The sequence below is a fragment of the Xenopus tropicalis genome, chromosome 6 (genome assembly GCF_000004195.4).
Source record: "Xenopus tropicalis strain Nigerian chromosome 6, UCB_Xtro_10.0, whole genome shotgun sequence".
Taxonomy (NCBI): Eukaryota; Metazoa; Chordata; class Amphibia; order Anura; family Pipidae; genus Xenopus; species Xenopus tropicalis.
Window position 1 is genome coordinate 23,471,872 of NC_030682.2, and position 20,593 is coordinate 23,492,464.

The 20,593-nt window shown below is 42.1% G+C and overlaps 1 protein-coding gene across 6 annotated transcripts in view; it reads right to left on the reverse strand.

The window, feature by feature from the left end:
* Window positions 1–20,593, reverse strand: part of svil (supervillin) — a 157,747-nt gene that overhangs the window by 76,287 nt on the left and 60,867 nt on the right. For 5 of the 6 annotated variants that reach the window (XM_012965660.2, XM_012965654.2, XM_012965655.2 and 2 more), the window contains 5 exons: window positions 10,223–10,286; window positions 7,486–7,577; window positions 5,693–5,750; window positions 5,202–5,332; window positions 3,869–4,484 (listed from right to left, as the gene is read on the reverse strand). In XM_012965660.2, the coding sequence (XP_012821114.1) occupies window positions 3,869–4,484; window positions 5,202–5,332; window positions 5,693–5,750; window positions 7,486–7,577; window positions 10,223–10,286 (961 nt within the window). Of the gene's footprint in view, window positions 1–3,868; window positions 4,485–5,201; window positions 5,333–5,692; window positions 5,751–7,485; window positions 7,578–10,222; window positions 10,287–20,171; window positions 20,300–20,593 lie in introns of those variants that run through there. The other variant, XM_012965657.3, reaches the window with a different exon arrangement.

Genomic DNA, 20,593 nt, shown 5'->3' on the forward strand with positions numbered 1-20,593 from the left:
TTTCTGCTAAAAGGGGCACCAGGCCGGGATATCAGGTAAGTGATTAACAATCACTGGGGGGTAACTAACAATTTGCCACCCCTCAGTGATTGTAACTTTCCTTCTCCTTTAAGAACAGACCAGACCAAAAAAACCTTGACATTTAGTAGAGCTTTACAATAATTTTTCATTGTTCTATAGTAGCCATCAGGACCTTTATTGTGAAAATCCTAGCTTTTTGGTTGATGAAACCTTAAAGACAATGTGTGGCTTCAGCTTGAGGAGCAAAGCTCAATAATTATTTTACCTAACACAAAATGTAGAGGTGAATGTGGCTACCTACCTTTGCAATACACAGCTTGGAGGGAAGTTGGTAGGTGACAATAATCTTATCTATAGTCTGGCCGGTTCTCTAGACAACTGTCCCTCCTATCCTGCTTATAGCATCACATTTGCAATAAAGCATTCATTTATGGAAATTCAAACAGTGGCGCTCCAGCCCATGGGTGCCCGTGCCCCAAACCTCTCGTTGTGACAATCTCTGCAATTCTATTAAGAATACATGTCACTGACCGTTTAGCAGCGGTGGAATCCAACAAGTTTATTTCACATATATACCTCCTGATGTGTTTCCTGTGATGACGCAGCCATTGGCATGTACCTTTTAGTCAAGCCTCATCTCTGACTGTTCACCTGCCACTTCTGAAATGTACAGTGTCCCAGCTCTTTCACCTTGGGTGTGAAATCCATCACCAAACCTGTTTACTACATTGCAAAAGTCCTGTCCATAAACAGCTGTCACACTGCATGAACTTCAACAAGGACAAAGAACATATATTGACACATTAACAACTAATTGTTTTACATCTGCAAAAATATCAATCTCTATCATCCAATCAAATCCAAAATCTGCGTTCTTTACTTTCCTGTTCCACCCATGGTTAGGGAGGCAGCATTTATGTTTAAAATGCAGAGACGAGGAACAGTCAAACACCATGTATTGTCGGAGAGACAGGGAGCAACATCATAAAGCCCCCCAGGGACACTGAGCGGTCACATATCACCACATTTAATGGTTTCACGCAGTTAATCTGGAAACGCCACATGAATTCCTACCACGCTGACTGCACAACAACCTCAGTCTCTCCTTTACAAGCCCCCGAGATCTACTCAGCTGTCACGATCGGGTTGTCACATGAAGAGAGCATCTGAATTGATGTTGGGCTCTAAGGAGCAAGATCTGTCACTTCTTCTAAGCTCACATTCACTAAATGATTGTTCTTCTTGCAGCAGAAATCCAAGTTACGGCACATTCACTTAATAATGACTGCATACTTGATTTTCATTCATTTTTTTATCATTTCCATTTTAAAAAGAGTTGGGCCCCAGTGTTAATCTGCACGGATTCTGCTCCCCTCTGATGGTGCTAAGCCATGTCAAGATCTGTGACTCTCGCCAGTAATTGTGTGCTATTATATTCCCATTAATCTGGCCACGGCCAGCTCTACAGACATATCTGCCTCGTCCAAAAACACTGGGGTCGTACATTAAGCAAAGTGACCTACCCTATCAGTTTAATAAAATATTTTTTTTTCCCTTAACCTGAACTTATGAAACGCTTTCCATACAGCCATGTGCTCAAATGGAAATTACCAAAATCATTTTCCTGATGTGCATCCCGTGTTTCTCACAGGCAGAAAGGCAGGGAGAGAAAGTCAAGGGAAAAGAGCATCTGTTCTTAATTAAAATACCATATGACATCTACTCGCTAAACAGCAACATATGTTATTGCACACTATGAGGCAGGCATGCCAGAAAAACAAAGAGGAAAAACAAGAAATGCTCCTAGATAATAAAAATGATGGGAGACTAAAATAACTTTAATACAACTTCATTAACCAGAAGACGGAATCAAGTGAGTTTTTGAATTTTATCCCCCACGATCTTTAGACTCTGTTTCATACTAAGAAGCTTGTGAACCTTTGCCCATAACTCTGTCAAGCCATTTTTTGGGTCAAAATCCTTTTTTAATTTGAGCTAAAAATGTATGTTATATATATTTTTTTAACTGTATGCTAGAACTCAAGTATTTTGGGCGCATATTCTATCCAGCATATACAACGTTCCATTTCCTGAATAATAGCTACAGTATGTCACAGATAAATTGGCCAAACAGACAATAAACCTCTGGAGGAAGAAGATAAACCTCTGGAGGCATCTAAATAGTAGTCCATATGATCAGTTAACTGGCTGAACTCTGTAGGCCTAGCAAACCAGGGGCCTCTGGTGCATGGGGACATTGGCCAAACAGATAAAGGAAGGTGATGAATCTCTGGCAGCATCTATATAGAGGATCATTTAACTAGCGGATATCTGCAGGCCTCACAGTCATGTATCAGAGTGGTCCAGGTATGTATTATTATATGCTTTATTGGTCACTCTGACAGACCTTGTCTTGCATACTGTTATTTCTTTTACTCTAATGACAATAACAGGAGAATGTCAGAATGTCTGATAAAAAGCAATATACAACAGGAAACAAGACTGAGTCTCCAATGCTGAAGCCCAATGGGTCACTTCTTTAACCGTATGGTATTTAATTACTGAAAGAAAGCAAATAAACGTCTGGCTGAGAAACTCATTCATGATTGTCACTAGAATTTTTTTCTCTAGTAAAATCTCCAAAAAACTCACCAGGATTACACGTTGTGTGTGGAAGCGATTGCCATTTAATTGTATTGAAGTTTTTGATTCTCTAGTAACCTTAGCTTGCCACAACAAATCTCCCCGAAATGCCATCCCACCTGCGAGAATGTAAATCGCCGGTGGGATGGCATACGCTGCAGAGCGATTTGCCGAAGTCTCCTTGAGAGGAAACTTCAGCAAATCACGCCGCCGCGTATGCCATCCCACTGGCGATTTACATTCTCGTTGTGTGTCACAGCCCTTAGGGTCTGTTCAAATACCAGTCACAGGCCAGCAGGACTAGATGATTGGTTGCCTGCACCAAAGTTCACCTTTACTCATTCACTGTAAACATTCTTCAGGCTTCAAGAGCAATGCCAGGTGGCTGTCATATGCATATTAGGTAATGTTTATCATTAGGCATTCACTGGCGGAAAGCTAACTCTTCCAATTGGGAAAGAGTGGTCAGGCCTTGTTAGCCTAAGTCGTACTGTGCCCAAGTCTGCTTGGAAAAACAAAATCTAACAAAGTACCAAGCCCCAGGGCGGCATGCCACACTTTAAAATACAGCATAGAAGTAGACTTAGACATCATATCCTACCTTGCGATACTCAATTTCCACTTTCAAAGTGCTACTGAATAATAACATTCAACAAACCTTGAAAGGTTTTGATACTTAGTCACAGTTCAACCACAAGAAGGACCACTGGAAAGCTGGATGGGGTAAAACTAGTGTTTTAAGTGAACAACCCAGCAGGGCAATATAAAAGAATATATCTTGGCATAGAACTTGTTTTTAAGGAAGGGACCATGCAGCAGAGTATAAGGGAAAGAATCACTTAGAGATTTATCAGCTACATCCAGTTGATTTTTCATGTTCATTTACTGAAAGCCAACATCTAACTGGCTGCTTCTGGTAACTAGAACAGGGGCAATTTTTAAAAACATTTTATTACATTACTTCTAAGGATACAAAAAGAGAAGTGTCTGGCAAAATTGGAATACTTACTTTTCATTAATATAGAGACTATTTTCACTAGCTAAAAATGGCTACATTTAAGTTTTCAACCAATAAAATGTAGGCGTGACCTGCAATGAAGAAGTTGTCAAAGAAAATTGAGAGGTAACTGAGGCACGAAAAGAGCATGTGGGAAACCATTGGTTATTCATATGTGGAACCTTAAGATCAGAGTGGGCTGCTTACCCTTGTCTGGAGTCGCTAAGCAGTAGCTGTTCAGATGGTGGAGAGGAGGAAAGCTGAAGTGATTTCTCTGATGCACGACGAGGGAACTTTGGAGACCTGGGTGCTTCCCCAACTGTGATGGCTTGTCCCATGCACGAAAAGGTAGATCCATCCAACTCGGATATTTCTCGATATTGATTATTATTGTTTTCCACATTTTTGAGAGCATCTCTCTCCGACACATTCTCATTAATGTCCCGATGCTTTGATTCGTACATTCGAAATCTGCGAGGCTCCTTAATGTCTTGACGGTATAAATAATCTGAGCTATTCTCTTTAATTTCATCTTCCTCTAACACAGATTTCTTTTCAGAGATCTCACCGTCTTTCCTTATTCTCGTGTACCTTGACTGGTATTCGGAATCCGCTTCGGAATCCATAGGGACACCATATCTTTCTGCCAATTGCCGTCTTCGCTCCGCCTTGTATCGAGCTATCCTTTCTGCTTTTGATTCTGTTTCCTCTACCGCCATTTGACCTGACATAGAAGATGATTCAGTGCTTGGCTGCCAGCGGTTTTGCCATCTAGAATGTGTTTCTATTGATGACTCTGAGGCAGTGTCTTCATTTGCATGACCTGTTGCAAAAAGGTAATACATATAACAAGCAGACTGGGAAAGTTGTACATAAGCATCACATATAAGACATAGTATAGGAAGTTGGACATGACATACAAGCAAGCTGACGGGGCTGACCTTTGTAGGACCTTCATTTATTATAGAACTACAACTTAAGCTCTTTAACTCTCACATTATGCACTGTATTTCTAAAACCCGGCAATATAACAAATATAGACTTGGATCTGCAGTAACGAGCTGCAACTGTATCTCAGGATGATGCTGTTTTCCTTCCGATTGTAAATATGATTTCGAGAAGGATTTGGTATTCCAGAAATTCTTAGATGTGCACAAAAACGTTTGACTTGTAGTTCTTGATAAATTATACCTACTGGGCCAGCCAGTGTAAACAAATGTAAATGGTGGCTCCAAGATAACCATCAATGAGCCGAATACCTCCAGTCAGCAGCTTTCGCCTCAATTCAACCTCAGCTTGCAATTTATTTGCAGAAATGTGCCCTCTGGGATGTTAATGAGGCTTCCTGAGGCAAGAACCAGGAACTATTCAACTGCACCTGTAAGTATCTGTACCATGTAACAACTCTTGAGACAAAACAAGTTGTTCTTTTTGAATATTTGCATTGTCAGACCTGATTGATAGAGTTCATGTCTGTGGGAATGATCAGCGTGTTTATAAGCAGATAAAATGAAAGCAAGCATATGCCTAAACTCCTTACCTATGTGTGGATTATATGCATCTGTTGCGCGCATATATCGTGGCATATCTTCTTCCAATAAACGTGTCTGTAGCATAATTGGTTGTGGGTCGTTATCAATTCCTTCCAAACGTCTGGCTATTCTTTCTTTTCTGCCATTTGCAGGAGAGAATGATCATTATCTGGATAGCTTAGAAATGATAACACACACTTTATCTCATAGACTTCATATTTACATTGACACACACTCATTATTTGCTTTATGCACATTTGGAACCTGGTGCTGAGAATGACTTGTGTTGGCAGAAACACTGATGTCATTTCAGCAAATGTCTCTATAGCATTGGAAGATGATTTCAAGCAAAGCTGCAAGGAGCGGTCATTCAAATGGCTACAAATACCTAAACAAGGCAAGGCAAGCAAAGGGGACTTGTGAGCCCCAAACAAACAATGCATTCTTGCATGTGGAAGCTGCAGGAGAACACCCAACCTGCAGGAGGACCCCAACCTACCTTTTCATCTCTGAAATGGATCTCCTGCTTGGCTCAAAGAGTTTCCTTAGTTCTGAAACTAGAGATAGTGAGAGGGAAAGGGTGAGCTGCACACATGGAAGAGAAAGAGCACTGGAGAGACACAAAATAAAACAGGTCGGTGGACTTGTAAAATGCTCAGCTGTCAGCAGACTGTTATTGTATTGCTGATGGAGAGTTTCTGTATACATTACATACACGGGTGCAACACGTGTTATTTATACAGCTGCTGGTGGGCGTACAGCAGGGACAGCCAATGTGAACTGGCGGGGAGGCAGCTGGCTGAGCATCTTGGGGGCTGGAGTTCAGGTAACAGCTGAGAGACTATCCCTTGGGTAGAACACTTATATGATATATATATATATATATATATATATACACACTGGCCAGGCACTGTGTAACAATTGCACCAAAGCAGCTGGCACTTATGGGAGCTAAAGCAGCACACAATAGAAACAGGCAACAGAAAAATGCCCCACAGCCTGGCAGTTTCTTATTGTTTTGGAGGCTGCGCCTTGTGCAGAGAAGAATCTGTAGGACACAATGGACTTTCTATACTTTCCATCTATATAAAACTGGTGCTATGTGGAACCCCTAAAAAAACTAGGGTACCTCCCACTACATGTAGCCCCTACAGATAACTCCTGTGAAATATAAAAAATTAAAATATTGGACTTTGCCCTTTTCTCCCTCAGAGCCTTATTAAATTACATAGCTGCATCAGCAGTACATATGTCTATAAAAAAAAGCAAATAAATATATATTGCTAAGAGCCCAACAAAAAATTCCTCTCAAACCTGCAATGCTTATCTGGAACAGCAAGTGGCCCACGCTGCCAGACAGTTTCCATTGCCCGGAACAAAAACACTGGCTTCACCTTCTTTATGCAAGAGCCAGTGAGCAAATGATCCGACCCTGGATGGGATTCCTCAGGTTTTCCGTGGCTAAACTTTTCCATAAATACCATCACCACAGTAACAGCATAGCATGGCTCTAACGAAATGAACCTCTCAATCTGAGCTTCCAAGAATACCATACATTGTAATGTTTAATGACTGCAGCCTATTTTTGGGGGGGGTATATAAAAGGTTGCACACACACACATCTATAGTAGCAGTGGGGGGGATAATAGCCTCTGGGAAAGGACTGGGGCTGTGGATAGCAGGTATAGTAGGGAGAGATTGTGCCTTTAGTAGCAGTGGGGGGATAATAGCCTCTGGGAAGGGACTGTGGCTGTGGGATAGCAGGTATAGTAGGGAGAGATTGTGCCTTTAGTAGCAGTGGGGGGATAATAGCCTCTGGGAAGGGATTGGGGCTGTGGGATAGCAGGTATAGTAGGGAGAGATGGTGCCTATAGTAGCAGTGGGGGGATAATAGCCTCTGGGAAGGGACTGGGGCTGTGGGATAGCAGGTATAGTAGGGAGAGATGGTGCCTATAGTAGCAGTGGGGGGATAATAGCCTCTGGGAAGGGACTGGGGCTGTGGGATAGCAGGTATAGTAGGGAGAGATGGTGCCTATAGTAGCAGTGGGGGGATAACAGCCTCTGGGAAGGGACTGGGGCTGTGGGATAGCAGGTATAGTAGGGAGAGATGGTGCCTATAGTAGCAGTGGGGGGATAACAGCCTCTGGGAAGGGACTGGGGCTGTGGGATAGCAGGTATAGTACAGAGACAGCAATCTTGTAATGGTGGAGATATGTCTGAAAAGAATACATTGCACATTTCCATTCTGTATAAAAATGAAGTACATGTAAATATTCAGTCTGTGTATCCTACCTTTTGGAAGTACAGCTAGCAGATGTGCATCAGTTTCCCTGGAGTTGTTTGTGAAATCCCCAGTAACTTCAATAACAAAACTCTTCTGAAAACTGTCAGAAAAAAAAATATTTTTTAATGGGGATGTAATCCTAAAATATTAAGTTTTTCCTACTTTAGGAAAATATAGAGTTGGAACATATTTAATGGAGGATTCCAGTATTCCCAGGCTAACCTCCTAGTGCAGTATTTATGAGCAAATTAAAAGATAAACTACAGAAATATTTTGCTTTTAAAAAATCCAATTTCTTTTATAACAAAAAAAAAAAAATAAAAAAGAGAAAATGAGCAGTTAGACACAGATGTGCCTCTGTATGTGCAATCTGCACAAAATAGGATCTCATAGCTGCTCAATGCAGCCGGGGATCCCTTATCCACATTGTGCCTCCTCTATCACCGACAGAAGAAGCTGCATCTGTTTTGTGCATTGCAGGATACTAACCTCTTGAAGCACTAATTCCAAGCCACGTCTGCTGTGCAAAACAAACAAATACAGGAGTCCCTATGAAAGGGCTCACACCTAGGACTGATGGATTTTAAGACTGAATAGAAAGATATCATTTAAAAGGATGCAAACATAAAGCAGTTCTATAAAAGCGGTAATTTGCAGATATAAATAAAATATCTGTCTATCCCATTCTATTCTCTGCCTGTGGGGACTTTGAATCAAAAGTAGCACAGCTGATTAAGACACCTATCACCAAAATATTGTTTTCCCCACCGAGGGTGCTAACTAGCAGAGCCCATACTCACTATGGGTAAAAAAATAGTATTTTATGAAGAATATTCCCCAATCATGTGCTATGCCCCCTGAACTGGCATCCACTTCTGGTGTTGGAGGCCATGCTGGGGCATACACATGCATAATAAGCGAGTGTCCTGGCTCATTCAATATGCACATCAGGCAGTTTACATATCACGCACACGTGCGTATTGAGCGAGCCAAGAGAGTTGCATGTATACTTGTGCCCCAGTGTGGCTGCCCGCATAGGAGTAGGCTACCCGTGTGGAAGGCACAGCATCCAGAAAATACTATTGTTTCACCCATCTGAGGTGCAGGCTCTGTTAACCTGCACCTTCAGTCAGCAGAAACTTTATTTTGGTGATAATTACCCTGCAAGGCTGATTTCTGCTAAATCAATTAAAAGACAGAACCAACAGTGCAGAAAGGAACAGTCAGACACGGCTTTCCATTCCAATTACATCTTCAATTAACTTTAAAATTGCTAAATATTCTTAATAAAAATATATTGGAAAGTCTCCTGGAATGACGTTTACTTTCACCATGCAAAACCTTATTGTGGGGTTTATTTTCTCTTTAACCAATGGTAAATGGTTTATGAATTATAGCAAGCACAAGGGTTAATTTTGAATTTCATTTAGATTTGTTTTCTATGCATTTTTGACAGCGGAGTTGAGAGTCGCAGAGATGCATGCAATCTTCAGGCCTTCCTCTGTGGCAAAAGGGAAATCTCCCAATGGTTTCTTGGCAGCAAGCGGACAATGAAAAGTTGCACAGATAAGTGATTCTGGGCTGAAGTGGGATGAAGGAATGTGTGTTGGCGGGAGATGAAACCCAATCAAATACCCCTTTTGCTTCGGAAAGGAAACGGCTTTGGCGAGCGTTCCTGATTCATTCGGGGCTCTCCTGACCACACGCATGCTTAACTGCTTTCAGCAAATCGTTACTTAGTCATCAGATCTAAATCATTCTTATAAATGGAACAGGAGCAGGAATATCACCATAATCAGGTTGTTGGTAATGGTCTAATGCCTGCCCATCTAGCCAGGGGGCAGTATGTATTCAGATCAAGCGTGGCCATACAAAAAGGGGGATAGCAGAATTTTCCGCCAGTAACCGCCACGCGCTCTCACACGAGCTAATACAAGCGGCCAAGCAAATTCCTACCTGCACTTCTGCTAAAGGCTTCAACAGTACTTAGACAATTGGAAGGGATCCATAAAGGACAGATGCATAAAAAATGACCGCTACTGCTCATTTGGGGCACTGAAACCAAGGAGCTGCTGTCTACATTATTATTGGCTTTTACCTATAATGGATAAAACACTGCTTCTTTGCAAAATCATTGAAATTCTTTTCACAATTGCATTCTCTGAACAGAGATTTAGCTCTTGAAATGACCAAAGGTGGCTTTTTGCCACCTTAGGCAATGGCGCTTTACCATAGGTGGCAAAAAGCCACCTCTGGTTATTTTAAGAATGCTTCAAACTATGTGTAATGGCTGAATTATGCATGCATCAGAGATTGTTACATATGCCGAGGGTCATGCTGCTTATGGGTTCGTTAATACCCCCTTGCACATACCCATGGAAGGCACTGGCAGGCTTCATTTTCAGTATTTACCTTATTTATTCATTATTCTTGCAAGTGCAAATTCATGCAAAATCAGTGTGAATAAGTAAGAATAATGCTCAAAATATAATATAAATGTTTAACTTTTTACTGACTTGTGAGTTTGAACATTTAAACCATGTGATGATTTCTGGGGGTATCCGGCTGATGGCTGTGTGTGTGTTTGTGGGTAGGTGAACATTTAGCCCAACTACCCCCAAGCTCCCTGTTCAAGTTGCACGTTGTTTGCCCACTATACACCTCCCAAAGATATTCCCTTTCGCATAGAATGCGGAAAGACAAACTCATTGCAGTGAAGACATATGGAAGACAAGCAGATTTTACCTTGGCGGCTTTTTCTGTGGAAGACGTGACGTTCGGTGTTGAAATGTACCTTCTCGATCAAATCCTACAAAAAAGGAAAAACAAAAGTTATTTGATTTATTTCACAGGGACGCACTGGGCACTTGAATTTTACGCTTACACTTAAACATAGCAGGAATTTCTCACGATAACTTAACAAGTGTAAAGTCAGGCGTAAAGAGATGCCCAACCAGATGCTGAAGGCCTATAACTCCCAGCATGCAACAGTTTGTTGGTGGCTGTTGGGAGGACTGGGACTTGTAGTTCAGAGATGATTGGATGTCGGAGGGAGGGCAAAGATCAAGGCTAAAAGGGCAAAGTCACTGATTACAGGTCTCAGCCAAGGAAGGTTTTAATGCTTCATATTAACATTTAACTTCACTGTAAGATTAGGTTGGTGGGGGCTATTATCGTATAGCATCCGATAGAATTATGGGAAAAGAAAAATCTAAACCTGCTGTGGAGCTGAATAGGGAGATGTGCGCAGGGAGCTATTTAAAGCAGATTAGAAGAACAAGACTGAATGATTATGTCACTGCTCTCAATTAGATGTTGCATACAGAACACTGAATCCTGGGAGGCCACGTGCCAGATACATGAGTACACGGACTTAGTGGGCAATTATCTTAGTTATAAAGCAACTGTGCTTATAGAAAAAGCAATTCCCCTTGCTGTCTTTAGTTACCTATGTTTGGGCCGACTAGCAGGGATGTAGGACTTATTGAGGCCCAGAGAACAAAAACTTCTGAACAGGGCTGACATCTGTGTGTCTGTAATATACTCATCGAGTACTAGTTGTCTCTTGGGTCTCTGCATAGCTAACAATTCAGATCCAATTCACCTGGAACAGTCACATTTACTTACAATATATATATGGATTTGGGTGATGAAAGGTGTAGAACACAAAACTGCCACAGTAATTGCTAGTAGCTGGACTCCTGACCACGGGAACTAATCAGATTCCCACACAGACAGCAAAGTATTGGGGCCCAGGAAACTGCCCCCCATAATCCACTCCCCAAATATTTGAATTTAGAAATGATTGTCAAGGCCAGTATATATGCCAGTCAATAAAGCTGGGACCAAGAGGCAGACCTGATATACCAGTAAATATCCCGCCAATCCTCAATAGAAAGAGCATTGCCAACAAACAGTTCCATAAGATCACCTTTCTAGGTGCTTCCCATCAATCACAATTTAAAATAATAGACATCTGCTCATTTGGAGATATCGCTTTATCATCCCATGCTAGTGATGACTGATACGTAAAGGTTGAATATCAAAATAAGCCCAATCAGAGATAAATAAGGAAATAAGTTTTTTTTAATCATACATAAGCCAACGACTGCCACTGATCAAGACGCCAAAGCATCATGGCAGAACTTCACCATGTAACATCACTAAAAGACAACCACTTGCTGGTAAATTATAGGCTCTTCCTCCCTTTAGTGATCATAAACACAGTCCTTTCTAGGAGAATCTCAGGGAAGAAAAAAAAAAAAAAAAGATGGCACCCAGCATACTATCCCCTTGTTAAAGTAACACTAATGAATTTCTGTGTACAGACTGTTCTGTGCTCAACGGACGGGGGGTCATTTACACTGGGCAAATTTGCACCTGGGCAGTAACCCATGGCAACAAATTAAAAATTAGCTTTCATTGTTCTACCTGCAGTTGGCTGGAAAAATCTAATCCCAGATTGGTTGATATGGATTACTGCTCAGATGCAAACCTGCCCAGCATTTATAAATAAGCAACTATCTTTTTAATACTCTCAGAATACAGAACTTAATATTGACACATCATCAGTATAAGCAGCTTTGAGTATGCACAGAGCCTACGCCTGGCAAATATCTAGAATAAGGCCAGTGACAGGACCATGTGACTGGGCACAACAAGAAATCAAAATGGTTTTGGCCACAAACCACAGCTCTTCCTTTAAATAGACTGGGTTAGAGATACTCGAGATATTTTGGCAACAAGTGCTTAGAAGTTACACTCACGTAGGAAAAAAAACACATCAACCTGCACTTGAAAAACAAACAGCAATCCGTGTCACAGAGAAGGTGAAATGAATGCTCCTCTACCATAAACAGTCATGGCCAGGACTTGAGGGAGGAATGTATAGCCCAATACCCATCAGCTCTAGACCAGACCCAAAGCTTTTTCAACTCATAATTGGCTTAAGTACCACATTTTGTATCTTCTATTGTAGGAGGAACTTTGGCTATATTCGGGAACGTCCTTTCCCATTATATACAGCCTAAGCATGCATTTTTGGGTCCTAAACCATAGGTTAAAAACAGCTGATCTGGAGTAACAAACAATATCATAATTTAATGTAAAGCCTTAAGTTGGCCTTTTTGTTTTTACCAACAACTATATACAGCAGGGGGTTCGTTATGATCTCAACCTCCTCACACTGCAGACATAAAGAAGTTCTGACTATACTAGCCAGCAACATCAGCACAAGGAGTAATATTTGGAAGGCAGAATGGGGTCCCTCTTCTGTGGGACAGAAAATAACAATACACATTTTCTATGAAATACTAAGAAAGGTGTGTTAACCAAGTAGTTCACTTATGGCCACAAACACAAGTGGCAGTGCGACCATGGAGGGTTTAAGAGGGTCTACATACCCACTGGGTCCAATGCCAGCTAAAGTAACAAAATATCATGAAACATTGTAGCCTACAGTATATTTCGAGGTAGACTTTGGACCAATTCCAAAGTCCATGTGATAGAAATGTATTTTATAGCCTGAAGCCAAGTTACAGTAAATTACATGAGAAAGCACTTATACTAGGAAAATATACCAGCTCTGTGTGGGACAATAAACACAGAGAATCAAGTCGCAGAACTGCAGTGTGCAGCTGGGACTGACTGTATGTTGTTGGTGGAAGACTAATAGGAAACAATACCCACTGCCGGACACACAGCTCTTGCATTCAGAGTAGTGTATATTCTAGGGCAGGGGTCCCCAACCTTTCTTACTCGTGAGCCACAGTCAAATGTAAAAAGACTTGGGGAGCAACACAAACACCATAAAAGTTCATGGAGGTGCCAAATAAGGGCTAAGATTGGCTATTAGGCAGCCTCTATGCACCCTATCAGCTTACAGGGGGCTTTATTTGGTAGGAAATCTTGTTTTTATTCAACTTGCCCCCAAGTCAGGAATTCAAAAATAACTGCCTGGTTTGGGGGCACTGAGAGCAACATCCAAGGGGTTGGGGAGCAACATGTTGCCCCTGAGCCACTTGTTGGGGACACTGTTCTAGGCAATGTACATTTTCCTCTGCTTGTGCCACCCATGACCAAACCCTGAGGTGCACAGCCGACATGCAGGGAAATATATAGATGTGCATGGCCCCAGGCAGCCCCAGTTCCCATGCCCAATGTGTGGCAGCCTTAAAGCACAGGTTCCCAAATGACACTTGGAAACTAAAGAGGGACGTAGACCTGAAAGGTATGAGACTGTTTGCACTGCTGCCCCTGTGCTACTGATGTTATCCCAAGTGGCCTGACAGGTTCAACAGCTCCACAGAAAAACATTCTCTGTTGAGAAAACAACTTTTATCATCCACTCACAAGTGAGTTACAGTGTAGGGGAGCACGTGTAGGTCAGTTGGAATGAATCTCATTCACAGCTTACTGGATAACAGGTTTCTGGATACCTATATAAGACTCTCCTAGGAACTAATGAACACGTTACAGGCCAACAGGTATAATGGAGCATAGGAATGGGGATCCCCTGGTTGTGCCTATGACAGCTTGCTATGTTCCATTATACCTGTTGGCTTTGTATCCTGTTCATTAGTTCCTTGGATAGTCTTACATAGGCATGGGATCCACAATCTGGAAAGCTCCGAATTATGGGAAGACCATCACCCATAGACTCTGTTATAAGGAAATAATTAAATTTTTTAAAAATGATCTTTTTCCTCTGTAATAATACAACAGTACCTTGAACTTGACCACAACTCTGATATAATTAAACCTTATTGGAGGCAAAAACAATCCTATTAAAGATGGAGATCCAAATTATTAAAAGATCCCTTATACGGAAAACCCCTGGTCCTGAGCATTCTGGATAATATGTCCATACCTGTACTGTTGCTTTTTTACCTCTCTGCTGCAGTTCTATGGTTTTCACTTGTACAGGCAAAGCCTACTTTCAGCTTCAGACTTGCTGGACCCAATATTGGCAAAAAAAAAAAAAAAAAGCACCTACAGAAACTTATAGGGATGCGCCAAATCCAGAATTAATTAATTTGGTGCATCCTAGAAAATTACCAGCCAGAGAAGGCCCCTCTCTCTTATTCTTATTATCTCCCCCCATAATATATTGTCCCATACATGTAATTATTATTCTTCATCAACCAGTTCTTGTACCCATGTCTTTGCTCTGAAGGACAGAGCTTCTTCCATAATCTCACTTCTCCCCTATGCCAAATAATCATCCAGAGCTGATGGTTTTCTATTTACAAGTTAGTCTTCTCAAATAACTAAACTATAACTTCCGCCCGCTCACACCACTGATGCAGCCCTGAGAAGTAGTTGCCAAAATCCAAATTTATTCCGGTGGAACTTGAGGAGGGAAGCATGTCTAAAGGCAAGTGTTGGAGCAATATGGTCACCCTGAAAGCGGTAGGGTGTGGGATTAGGTTTCTACTGGACAGCCTGCCCAATTAATAGCTGGAGATATTCCAAATGGATGAAATCACCCCTAAATATGACTCGGTCTAGTGAAGCACAACACAAACAAAGAAGATGGCAACCGGGAGTAGAGAAAGAGAGGACCAAAGAGTAAAAGTGGAACATGTAGAAAATACAACCATAAAGAGTAACAAGGAAAAAATACTGGAGAAGAAAAACTGGGAGGCTGGAAGAGACATGGACGGGGAGGTCCAAAGACAGGGGAGAAAAAAAAATGTAAAGTTCCCCATGATTTGATCCATTTCCAGCTATATGCAGCCCACTCCCCTATGTCTGGGACCACAGCCATAGGTATTTCCCGTCAAAAGTGTTTGGATATCAAATGGGCCAGGTTAAAACAAGCAAGGTTGCCAAATGCAAGGAAATGTAATTCTAAGAAACTTTCCAATACAAATTAACTGAAACACCTTAATTGGATTAAAGTTAATTCTAAAAGTAACTGTAATCAAAAGCAGTGTTGATCTGGCCCCCATCTGCCCTGATGATTCTATGCAGCAAAAATCAGCTTTCCTCCAGCCGAAACTCCATTTCTCACAAGCTCTGTTAAAGGGACTCTCTAGTACAGGGGGCTCAAACTCAATTTACCTGGGGGCCGCAGGAGGCAAAGTCAGGATGAGGCTGGGCCGCATAAGGGATTTCACAAAAAATTGGCTTTCAAGGGATAATGCAAGGCACGGCGGGCGGGAGCTGCTGATTGTGGAAATGACGTTATGCCATCATAACAGTTATTATGGGAAGACGTTCTGTGTGCACAATTAGCTGCTAAGGAGGTTATGATGGCATAACGTCATTTCCGCAATCAGCAGCTCCGGCCCGCCGTGCCTAGCATTATCCCTTGAATCGCAATAAAAATCGTGATCCATTCATTGCTTTTGAGAAGGCGTTGGTGCGGGCCACAAAATATTGTACCGAGGGCCGCAAATGGCCCGCGGGCCGCGAGTTTGAGACCCCTGCTCTAGTATGATGTAGAGAGTAATATTCAGAGACCATTTGCAATTGATCTTCACGTTTTATTATTTGTAGTTTTCTTTTAATGATTTCAGCTTTTGTTTGGCAGCTCTCCAGCTTGGAGTTTCAGCAGCTATTTGGTTGCTAGGGTACAAATTACCTTAGCAACCAGGGGGGTGGTTTGAATGAAAGACTGATATGAATAGGAGAGGCACAAATAGAAAAATAAGTCATATAAAATAACAATAAAACTGTATGCAAAACACTGACTTCCCTTGCTGAAGAAGTGAACCTCTGAACGGATTATCTCTTAGATGTGGGAATACCCGTGCTTTCACTCAGCAACAAACAAGCACGTGTGACCTTTGTTATGTGCAAAATCAATAAGCAGGCAGTGAATAAAACAGATTTAGTCTGCAAATGGCTCTGGACTTGTAAGCTCTATGGCCTATACAGAGTGAGGAAGCAAAGTGAGCCAAGTGGCACCAGTTCATCCAGTCTCAACAGGCAGATCGCATTGGCACCCAGTATAATCTGGGAGTCCCCTGGAGATGTTCACATTCTGCCAACAGATCTGATGGAATTTTTTTTAGGGTTAACACAATAATAAAACTGCAACCTACAACCAGACTGGACGACCTGGACTCGACCAGTTCCAACGAAACCAGTTCATAGTTGCATCTAAATGTATCACATCCCTATGGCTGAACCTTAATGGCGACTGTGGTTAGTGCATGTTTGCAGCCGATTAAGCACCAATAAGTGGGTGCGGATCCCTTTTTTTTGTAGACCGGACCCCTAAAGGAGAGTCCTGCAGTGGGCTGGGTAGCCGTGGGTTACCCTCAAGAAAAGCAGGCGCCTGGATGCTGGTATAGATGTGACAACTTTTTTTTCTAACCCCCCCCCCCCACTTCTGATGTCACTTTCGGTTTGCAACAACAGCACTTCCTGTTCAAAGGTGGTCAGTGGGTTAGGGATAAGCGGATAAGGCAGTTGCGGGTTGGATAGCAAGTCAAAGCAAGTAAAAATGCGGGTTGTGGGTCCAGGTCTCAAAAATTGGTTCCACGCAGAACTCTACCCCAAAGTAATTTGACTTTTAATTTTTTGTTCAACAATTGCCACATTTTTTTAAAAATGTATACAGGTATGGGATCCATGATAAGGAAACCCGTTATCCAGAAAGCTCAGAATCACAGAAAGGCCTTTTCTCAGTTTTAATGAAATCATTCACATTTTTAAAAATTATTTCCTTTTTGTCTGTCATAAAACAGTACCTTGAACTTGGCCCCCAAATAAGATATAATTAAATCTTATTGGAGGCAAAACAATCCTAACAGGTTCAATTAATGGTTAAACGATCTTTTTTTTTTAGAAGACTTGAGGTATGAAGATCCAAACTACTGAAAGATCCCTTATCTGGAAAACCCCAGGTCCTGAGCAAAAGTTGTGTTTACCTATGAGCCCACACTTTAATTACCCGCTAGCAAGAGCCAATTTCTCAGCATATACTCAGTAGCCGGTGGCACACACCAATCACAAGCCATGCCCATTTCTTGCCTGCTAGACCGATACAGCTAATACACAGCATTCTGATGGCAACATCATGACCTTGGGATTTACTCTGAAGAAATGCCAAAGCAAACACAAAGGAAACAGCCACGTTAAGATTTCCACTGTTCCCAACGTTCTCCAGGTTAAATTTGCTAGAAAGGAGTGAGCAGTGTAAACAGATCCCTATAACAGGAGCACCCATAATACACTTTATTTAACACTGTGCTGCTAGATTGACTCAGTACTGAATGCACAATGGCAAGTCACTGGCACACAAAGCTCTCAACCTCACTTCTGTCACCCAAAGCATAAGCAGGAACAGTAACTGGGGAAAGCCTAAGTTAAAGGACAAGGTATGGGCAATTCTTTTGGATGGGGGGTGCAACAATCTCAAAGGACTTCTCAGGGATCCCTTACAGATGTCCAGAACCATTCAGGAACACATTATAGTAACAATGGAAACTGTACGATAGTGCACAATCAGTTCTGGGAGGCTGCAAAGCTGGCTATACATGCAACAATAATATCGTACCAATAAAAGGTGCATGCATAGCGGATCAATGAGACGGCTGTTATGGCAAAAGCCTGGGATATCGGTCGTCTCATCTTCAGGAAAGATCATAACTGTATAACAACCTTAAGACATCCCTGGGTAATCCTTGGAGAGGGTGGTGTGGCAGTAATAGAAAACCTACTCTGTGTCGGTGACATTTACAGCAAAGAAATGCTGGCCAGGGGTCCAAGGTTATATTTACTGGGGGTGCCAAACACATTGGTAACCCCCCCCCTAGTACATTGCACTTACCTTGTGCTTTAGGCTGATGGCCCATGGAGTCAGTTAGTTGCGCTCGATAGATCTCTGCTACTGTGGGCCGGCTAACTGCTCCGAAATGCCTTTCCACTGGCAACAATAGGAGCCGCTAGTGGAAAGGCCTACGCATCACTTCCTCCAGCAGGCAACTTCCCGCGACTTCAGAAAGCCAAAGCGATGCCTAGGCCTTTCCATTGGAGACTTCTATTGTTGCCAGTGGAAAGGCATTTCGGAGCAGTTAGCTGCCCACGGTAGCAGAGATCTATTGCGGGGGGGACTTAATAGTTACATGGGCCATCAGCCTAAAGGCATGGTTCAACTTCAAATTTACTTTTACTATGAGTCATATGCTAAGACAATTTGCAACTGGTCTTTTTTTATTTCTAGTGTTTTTTCATTCATGTAACTTTTTGTTCAGCAGCTCTCCAGTTTGGTATTCAGCAGCAGGCTGGTTGCTAAGGTCTTATTTACCCTAGCAACCAGGCAGTGATTCAAATGAGAGACTGATATAGGAATAGAAGGCCTGAATAGAAAGATAAGTAATAAAATGTAACGCTAAAATTGTAGCCTCAAAAAAAGAAATAGATTTTTATGTGCCGGGTCAGTGACCCCCATCTAAAAGCTAGAAAAGGGAGGCAAATAATTAAAAAAAAAAAAAAAAAAAAAAACTATAAAAAAAGACCAGTTTCAAAGTTGCTAGGAATAGGACATTTCATAACATACTAAAAGTTAACTTAAAGGTGGACCACCCTTTTAAGGTTATTATTTAATTATAACATTTGAAAAGCGGGCAATGATGTAACCCCAGGTAAAATATGACGATATTAGAAATCCCCCATGGGGACCACAAGGGGCCAAAGGTCAGTTGCTTTTATACAAGTCATGAAATTCCAAAGAAACGTCTAATATCCTCATATCAACAGAGGCGGGTACATTATTTTTTTATAATACAGGTGTTTCGGTGAGTTACGTGTCTCAAGTGACATCATTAAGCACCAATTAAAAGTGGTGACATCACTAAGCACCATTTATTAGGATAAACTCTTAGCTGACCTGCCCATTGCCCAGCGTCCTATACTCACTGTCCTTCCGGTGTTAATGTGGCTGGGCCTTGCCTCTATCATTAGGAATATAAATGCATTGCTCACAATTACAGGGTTCTATTCAAGGCCACAGCCAGGGAACAATTAAGGAATGCTCTTGCTTATACAGCCAAGCATGACAGTAAGACAGACCTACTCCCCACCCCCCGGCAAGATGGCACATCAATCTGACAGGCAGCGGTAAAATTGGTCACTAGCGGCCAACAGCTGTACTGTCCCCAATGAGTAATGAAATCACTTGCCACCATCAATGCTCTTTCTCAGAAACCATAAATAGCTCAGAGTGTACAGACTGGGGGGTCACTGACATGCCCATCATCTGACTGGCCGCTGGCAGGTATAGGGTAAGGTGCCGCTAGAAATGTACTAAGTCTAGGTTGTGTCCTTATAGTAACGAGGCAAAGCCAAGATAAGCTCATTATCAGATTTCCCTAATCCGCTGTCCAGGAGAATTAAAAACAAAAAAACACACAGTACCCCCACCCACACATCAAATAAAAATAAATACTTGACATGTCTCCTCCTGTTTGTAAAATCATTTATGATTATGATAGGGAGAGGCAGCCTGCAGGCCTACAGATGTTGTAGAACTACAATTCCCAGCACCACCTGAGAATACTCTCCAGCACTCAGTGGGACGCATAAATTGGAACTGTACAACAGCAATAACAAAAATTTGAGTGCAAGCTCCAGTAATCGAACCACATGCCCCTGCTTTACTTTGCCTTAAGTTGCTGTAGGTTTTGCCCAAAGCTGCAGATATCGATAAGAAGATGATATGTTGAATAGAAACCACACTAACCTGGATCCTCATGACAGATAATACTCCCAGCATAGCTGGAGATCCAGCGGTTTCGGAACATTGCTTTTCCCCTGAAACCTGAGCGTGCCACGAAGAGGACAGCACCCTAATCCCAGGGCCGTTCCAGCAATCTCAGCGAGACAGAGCGAGAGCGCTTTCCCAGCACTGCACTGAGGCTGTCAGGCGAGAGACGCTGAGTACAGTGAATGCATAGTAATGGGCTGGGAAGTGGAGGAATCCAAGCCAGTAATCAGATTACAAACAGAAATTAGGCACCGAATTGTGGATTGGGTCACACAGACTGGGAGATCTGCAAAAGTGGAGCACTGGCCAAATTGAAACATGTGTCTTTAGAGAAATCATCATGCAGGAACAACTGGGCGAGGGAGGAAAATAAATATAAAGCACTGTCTCTAAAAGAA